Below are 7,565 nucleotides of genomic sequence, written 5' to 3' on the forward strand. Positions count from 1 at the left end.
ACTCTGCTGTCTGTATGTTGAGTGAAGACACTTTCAGAATTAATACTAGCTTCTTGTATGTGCCAGTTTTGCCACGTTGTGAAGGATTTTAGCTAAAACTACAAACTAGATACAAGAATACACCTCAGTTCACCTACCTAGAAACCTCTGGAAACCTGTGTAACATCAGGGACTAGCATGGCAGTGCTAGCAAGGCAGAAATACTGGTTGTGTAGTTGGCCTTCTGGTATTTTTTTTAATTTATTTATTATTTTTTTTGGCAAATCTTAAATCAAATCTTTGTGATTGATACAGAAAAAGTTTCAAACACAAGCCTGCCTCTGCTCGTGTGTGGAGCTCTCCTCTCCTCTCACTTGTTTCACGGCTCAACTCTGCCCTCTGTAGTGTCTCCGAAATGTAGCCACAGTAACCTGTGTTTTTGTTCCCTTTTTCTTTTTTAGCTGTAGCAAGACACAAGCCTCAAGTCTGTTTGGATTTCAATCAAAAAGAAAAAAAGAGTCCAATTTTAGTGAAACTAATGTGAAATTTTAAAAAATGCATAAATCTGCACTTTCTCAGAGATTACCTGACACCCAACTTGAATGCCATCGTAGTGCTGGCATAGCCACCTACTGATTCTGCGCCTCTCACCAGCTGTCTCAAATAGCCCTCTCCATATGTTAACGCTTTACGCCCCAGATACCCACGATGACAGCGTCGCTCTGTCTCTTTAAGACTTACATGGAATGCTGTGGTTTTGCCTAGGCGTTTGGGGTAGTGCCCTCACCGACACGTAAACACAACCCTGAAAGTAGCTCTGACTCATTCTCCATGCGTCCCATTTCATTCTTAGATGCTTCTTCTGGCTTTTCTGTCAGTGTGAGGATTTTCCCCGTGCCTTCACTCTGCTTCTCTCCTAATATTTAGAACGAAACGACCTGGAAACGACATTATCGATACATAATACACTCATGGGTTATTTTATTTATTTTTGATTCTACGTGGTTGTTTGTGTCATGGCTGGAAAAGGAGGAGACTGTTGTTATCTTTGGATTCAATAACCCCACAAGTTCTGTTTTTAAAGCTTCAAATAGTCCAGAACAGGAATGTCTTATCTTGCAGATGTCAATATCTCTTTTTTATCTGTGCTAACACATTTATATAAAACACTGCCTTTAGATATAAGACATTTAAAAGAAAATCAATGTGAAAAAAGTTATTAAGACAGGAATAGATGCTGTTTTAATAACAAATCACATCAGTTTACTTAGAAGATTTCGCCCTTCCTATCTCCTATGATGAGCAACTGTACCAGAGTGATCAAGAAGCCGTCACAAACTTGAGCTACAGAGCCCCCAAGTGGTAAGAGTTTGCACTGCCGTCCCTTGTAAATAGGATCAATAGGCAGGCTCCCTTTATTAGATCCAGATTTGACCGTCTGAAGCCACAGATGAATGATTTTTGTAGTCTGGTGAGCAGCCCACATCGAGTTCAGCCTGTCAGACATGTCTGGGGGGACGTGGGGGAGGAACGAGAGAGACTTGGGCCTCAAAGCATTGAGAATGAGGGACAGGGGTAAACCCTAAACCTGAGAGCTCAGCTCAGACTAGCAGCCTTCCAGGGAACAACACTTTTCTTATTGAGCTAGTGGGCCAGACCCAAATGAGAGGTGACAGCATATTCATTTCACTCAGTGTTTTTCTTTAAGGGGTTTTTAAAATGCTGCTGAATGATGAGTGGTCACAGGATTTATAGTTCAGGGGATGATTTAGGCTTTCTAAATGGCACTGCTTTCCTCCTGCTCTCACTCTCCCAACTGTTTTTTTTTTTCCACAGGAGCAGTCATTTTCTGGGGCTTTATTTCAGCCTCGTGTTGTTCGTGTAGGGATGACTCCCCCCTTGGCAAGTGAGACTGATTTAAAATGTAAAGCGAGCACCTTGGTTTGCCATGTCCTGTCTGGACTATAGAGGCAGGGTGTGCCAACACTTACGGCTGAACTGGCATGGGATAGGTGGTCTGGAAGACCAGTGTGTATGAGGTTGTGAATTCAGACCAATTTGTGGTGTTGGGAAAAGCAATTATGTGGACAAGGTGTCTCACAAAAAGACACCGACCACTCTTCTTTTGATTAAAGACATACCAGAACACACTGTGTGAAGTGGCAGCGTGCGTTTTGTCTCAACACCACTCCCAAGCTCTGGTCTCAGCATTATTCCCGGGAGCGAAAATACCAAGACTGAACAGGTGGGGGTCAAATAGTTGAAGTATCAGTGCTTTTCTCCGGACCTGACGAAGGGGAAACACATTAAGAGACATCGGGAGGTCGTTAATTTATAGGGACGCTATTACCTTCATAAATGCTTGGCTCATAAAATGACTGCTTTGCTTTAATTTAATACTTCCCCTCTCTAATTATCACTACACACGTGCACAGAAGTGGGCTGCTGTCTGCTATGGACCTACAGAATGCAGCTTTGTGATTGTTTCTTTGTTGTTTTCACTCCACACTCTGGTGCTGGTTTAGTGTCTTTGCCCTTGCAAGCAGCTGAAAAGAAACTTTTACTTTCTCCTTCCTTCAGCTTGTTTTATTCGAGAATTCAGAGAGGGTAGATGGTTGAAGTCTTCCCAAAAGAACCTCATCTGTCACTTTTTACATTGCCATCTCCTTGCTGTTGTTCAGGGTACTCACACACACACAGGCATACACACACACACACAAGATACATATAGTGGCTTTCACTCTTTTGAACATGAGCCCAGTGCAAAAGCACCGTTCCACGTCTGGATCATAAGTGCCTGGGAGCTTGCGTGAAAACATTTGAGGTTCTGCCCTGCCTTCCCTGGTGCCACACTGCCATTTTCTCTCTCCCCCAGGAGCTACAAAAGAAAGGTTTGGATTGGACCAATAATCTCCATCTTCAGATCATCTCTCAGTAGCCTCTTCAGCTAAATAAATAACTCATTACAGTTCAGAGCGAGGAGCTTCATTTACTCTGAGCGATGCAATCACAGATGTCTGCAGGTTTGCCCGCATCATCTCAAATAAAAGTGTTTCTGTTGTGAATCCCAAGAGAAGAGGCGCTCTCAAATGTTAACATACCAGTGCAGAGCGAGGACTAGCAGTCGACTGCTTGTGGCAAAACTGCTGATGGCAGATTGCTCGGCACCGGCGGCAGAGAGGGGTTACGTCTGCTTGCTTAAGCACACAATGAGATTCTGTTTGCAACATTAGGGCTTAGATGCTAAACAATATTAAAACAAGACACATAAAGCTGCCAGCATGTTTGCCTGGACCATTTGCAGGAGGCATAATGAGCCACATTACACATTTACTATCAGTCTCAGGGAAACCCCCCCAAAAAAACAACAACAGTGAAAAGTGCAAGATAGCACAACACTATAGGTGTAAAACTGTCCCCCAGTGCTAATATATGACAACTTCTGTTTCCTGTTGTTCACAAAAATTAGATTTCAGTAAATATGGGAGGCATTCAGTGTTGATTTGAGAGTGAACAAAAATAAATAAAAGCCTGGGCTTTCTTTGGACTGAGACAGCTGGATGTTAATAAAACCCTGCACTGTGCAGCATATAGATGAACATATACTCTGTCTTCGTTGTTGTTGTTGTTGTTGTTTTGTCTATTTCTTTTGTAAAACTGTAGTAGCTGCTGTTCAAATGTGTTAGAAAAGTCTTCTGCTGTACCCTGAGGAAGGCAACAAAGCAGGCGCATGAATGCCATTTTTCAATAAAAAGGATGTTGGGATTTCCGCCAATTGTTTCATGCTGGGAACACTATTATCAGCGTTGTTGTTCTTAATCACTGCATTAGGAAACGGTGCAACAAACAGAAGGTCTAGCCGGTGATGAAAGACGACCTTTTTACCAGATGACCCCATCACTGTAAAAGAATGAGTGAAGGCGCTCGGTAGGCCATATCTTAGCGTTTTAAGACTGTTTTCGGACGCCTGTCATTAAAGACATGTGTCAGAAAAAAACATAAATGTATTTATTTTCTTGACCTCGTTTTATAGCCTGAAGCAATCCCATCACAAAGGTATGCTATGGAGGCGGACATTACAGCTCTGCTCTGACAAGTATGTAAGTATGTTACAAAGTATGAGAGGTCTTAAAAAAGCCGCATCAGATCCAACATTTCACACTCATTTTAAGCATATCTTATAGGCTCTCGCACGCAACAAGTTACAACCAACTTCTCTGTTTCACTTTGGTTACCCTGCGTGAAATAGCAACCTTGATGAGGCTATAAAATGCTATGGTTGGGCGACTTTCCTCACCGTGAATTGCCCCCACACCCTTTGGAGGACTACGGGTCGAAGATGAGGGCAGAGACGTGAAGGAAATGAATTTAGTGAAGCGAGTGGGGTCAGATGCAGGAAAAGGAACTCGTTTTGCTGTTTTATTCCTGCGGGGACTGTCACCGTGAGGACAGAGAGGAACATGAACGGAAAAGCTACTCCTGAGAGATAATTGATTATTAATATTAGCATCAGTATTAATAACTGGAGGGGGTGCTTGTTTGCGTGGCAGAGGGAGATTTCCTCACTAAGTCAGTTTCTTGTGGATAACACTTTCAGGCTTGCTCAGTATCTGTCATATAAATTGCTTTATGTTTTAATTACACCCACGAACGAACTTTGTTTACAACTTTATTCTGGATAGGTAACAACAAGTTTGTTGAACACAAAAGGTGGCTCTGGTTTCTTTTTGAAGTTTGCCCAATGTGCCATCTGTCTGATATTTGCCTGCTCGTTGTAATAAATAATAAAGCTGCTCAAAATATCTTTTTTTTTTGCACTTAAAAAATATATCGACACTTTCTTTCAACAACAGGCTTTATAAATCAGCTTTATGACGCTCTTTCCCTCTCTCTGCTTCTCCCTTATTTCATGGTTCAGTGGCCTCACACCGCCGGGCGAGGGGAGGTTTTTCTCTCTCTGCTCATTGGTCGCGGCTTTTCAATCTCTCTAACATTTCCATTCATACAGCCGGCGCTCCTTTTTGCCCCTTTCAAAATAACTCACTGTCATCATCATTCGGAAAACGGTTTTGCCTGGACGGGACTAATTATTTAAAATTGGGGGAGTGATTAGCTGCAATCGGAAAAAGGAAAGCAAGAAAGAGAGATCAAGCGTCTGGCACAACAACGACAGGTGAGTGAGGAAAAATAATCCTCAAAATACGGAGTCGTGTAAACTGTGCACAGCGTGGGTGAGAATGCGGGAGGATAATAAATCACTTCTGCTTGTTTTATTGCTTTTATTGATGCCCAGTCACGTCGTAAACGGATGTAGAGTTTGCACCTCGAGCGAGAGTGGACGTTTCGGAATGACTCCAAAAGTGAAATGAAACTGCAGCAGCTACATCTTAATAGTTGCGCTAATCTTCGTGTATCGTTGCATCAGACTTTTATTTTTCCCACTTAAGGGTCGAATTATATCGAAAAGCAATAACCTGATAATCTTTTGTCAAGCCACTTCTTCACAGTCTAACTTTGGGGAAGGTAAGACAAACAAAATGGAATGCGTATTAGCCGAAAATCAGTTGGCTCTCGTTTGTGATGGATAACAGCAAGGTAAGATGCTTAAAATGTAACACTAGAGGGGTCCCGGCCCACGGGGCTGTCTCGGAGGAAGGTTCACGCCGTTATTCACCAGTCCTCCTCTGCCTAATTGGCTGCAGATGCGGTATCCTATGGTCTTTTTACCGCGTAGAAATTGGATGCATTTGGGGAACTTTATGAGGCGAGCTCTGCTTTTGCCCGAAGGAATCGAAAGAAAAAAAACAAACTTCAAAATAAAGGGATTTAAAACCGTGCCACGTTCATGTATAATGCACTCTTCCTTGGTCAATTTATCACGAGGCACGAAAAAGAGACTCGAAATTGCGCTGCACATAGAGAGAGCTTGTGTTGCTGTGACTCTCTGGTATAAACATGGGTTTTTTTCTTGGATTTTTTGACAGGTGTTTTCTACAAGATGCCAAAAGCTCGTGGTCTGGAGTCAGCATCAAAAATAAAAATGTGTACAGCAGGGGGAAAAAATCGATTATCAAAATATGGCCACGACTGCATGCTTCTAATCATGACACATCGCAGCATAGCTGCTGAACAGGACGACGATGTCCCGTACGCCTTGTTAAAATATGTTAAGCTTTAATGGTGCGTCCTGCAAGTCCATATACATTTATTTGCTTTATCACGTAGCACAAGACCCATTTCTGGTGCCGTGTGCCGTTGCCTTCCTAATAATTGCAGAGGGAGGGAATGGACTAAAAAACACCGTCCTCTAAGTGCCCTTTCACCCTAGACTTTGTAAGCTGCACTTATTAAAGCGAAAAGTGTTTCAATATGTGGTAAGCTTTAGGGGGAAAACGTGATGGGGGTTGGGATGGGGCCCTCCTTTTTCTTTTTTTTTTTCTGCCCAACTCCTATTGGGCGACATGAAGTAATTCATCCATGTTAGCAGTAGGTCAGTGGTGTAATTTCCGTCTAATGGTGTTTCTGAATGTCAGCTATGGACAGCGGTAATTAAAAGGTACCCGTATCTAATACCGCTGACCACTGGTGAAAAAAAAATGAGAGCTTTATGAATGAATCCAGCCATTATGCGTGGAGTCTGACGTGCACGGGGGCCATTAAGCAAATTTGACTTTCTCTTTATTTTGGTGGAAGTGGTAACCCATGTGTGCACTACGCCGGACTTCTTAAAACACGTGAAAACACGCGGTACTCTGTGGATGTTTGCAGTTCAGCAAGTGTAAATAACGTTTAAATGAAATAATAAAATCAATAAATAATGGTGAAAGAAATCTCGATAATTGTTTGTCTTCTTTTCCTTTTTCTCAGGGCCCATTGGACACTGAGCACCCTTGGGCCTGTCTCTGTCAAGTAGACATGTTTCAAACTGTCCCTGACACGTCGTCTTACGTCAAGGTAAGACACCACCGTCTCTTGGATCAGGTAATGTTTGAGGGACAATTTGGGGTCCTTTCATTGAAGACTGCGCACAGTGAAATGATAGTAAATGTTAAAACCTTTAGCAAACCACTGTCTTTATTTGTATTTAAAACCAGTGTTTCTACCCCCGCCTGTTGCCAAAATTGGCTTTTTTTATGCTGATTTTATGCGCCTGTTGAAATTTTTAAATGCTACTTATTTTTTGTATTATTTTCTAAGTCTGACACCTGTAGCCTGAGTACCTACCGGGGGGCATTTTATTTTTCTTCGCGTGGAAAAAGCCTACACGTTTACACTGTCAAGTCAGTGCTGAAGTGTGGATCTGTGGTCTGTGTGATTTACCAAACTCGACTCAACTTTTTTTCCCTCTTTACTCCAAAAATGCTGCTATTACGGGTCATAAACATGTCTGACGTCACGAACTTCTCTCTCCCTCTCTCTCCAAGTCTCTCTTTCTCTTGGTCCTAAAAATGTAAATAAAGCAAACAGCGCACATCTGGTTTTCACATAAACCTGCATCACGTCACACATGGCTCGGCGTGACTACCTGCAACTGCTACAGCCGCATGTCTGTGGCTGAAACCATTAAGTGTTTCTCTTTATTGCAA

At 42.5% G+C, this 7,565-nt stretch overlaps 1 protein-coding gene across 2 annotated transcripts in view; it reads left to right on the plus strand.

Annotated features, from left to right (window-relative positions):
- Window positions 1–4,918: 4,918 nt before the first annotated feature.
- The window catches only part of fli1 (Fli-1 proto-oncogene, ETS transcription factor), a 28,679-nt gene continuing 26,032 nt past the window's right edge, over window positions 4,919–7,565 (plus strand). Inside the window, exons 1-2 of one of the 2 annotated variants that reach the window (XM_005720647.2) lie at window positions 4,919–5,152; window positions 6,847–6,933. In XM_005720647.2, coding sequence (XP_005720704.1) covers window positions 6,895–6,933 — 39 coding nt within the window. In that variant the 5' untranslated portion in view covers window positions 4,919–5,152; window positions 6,847–6,894. Of the gene's footprint in view, window positions 5,153–5,360; window positions 5,503–6,846; window positions 6,934–7,565 lie in introns of those variants that run through there. The other variant, XM_005720648.1, reaches the window with a different exon arrangement.

This window comes from Pundamilia nyererei, unplaced genomic scaffold (genome assembly GCF_000239375.1).
Source record: "Pundamilia nyererei isolate P.nyererei 1_Seehausen unplaced genomic scaffold, PunNye1.0 scaffold00003, whole genome shotgun sequence".
Taxonomy (NCBI): Eukaryota; Metazoa; Chordata; class Actinopteri; order Cichliformes; family Cichlidae; genus Pundamilia; species Pundamilia nyererei.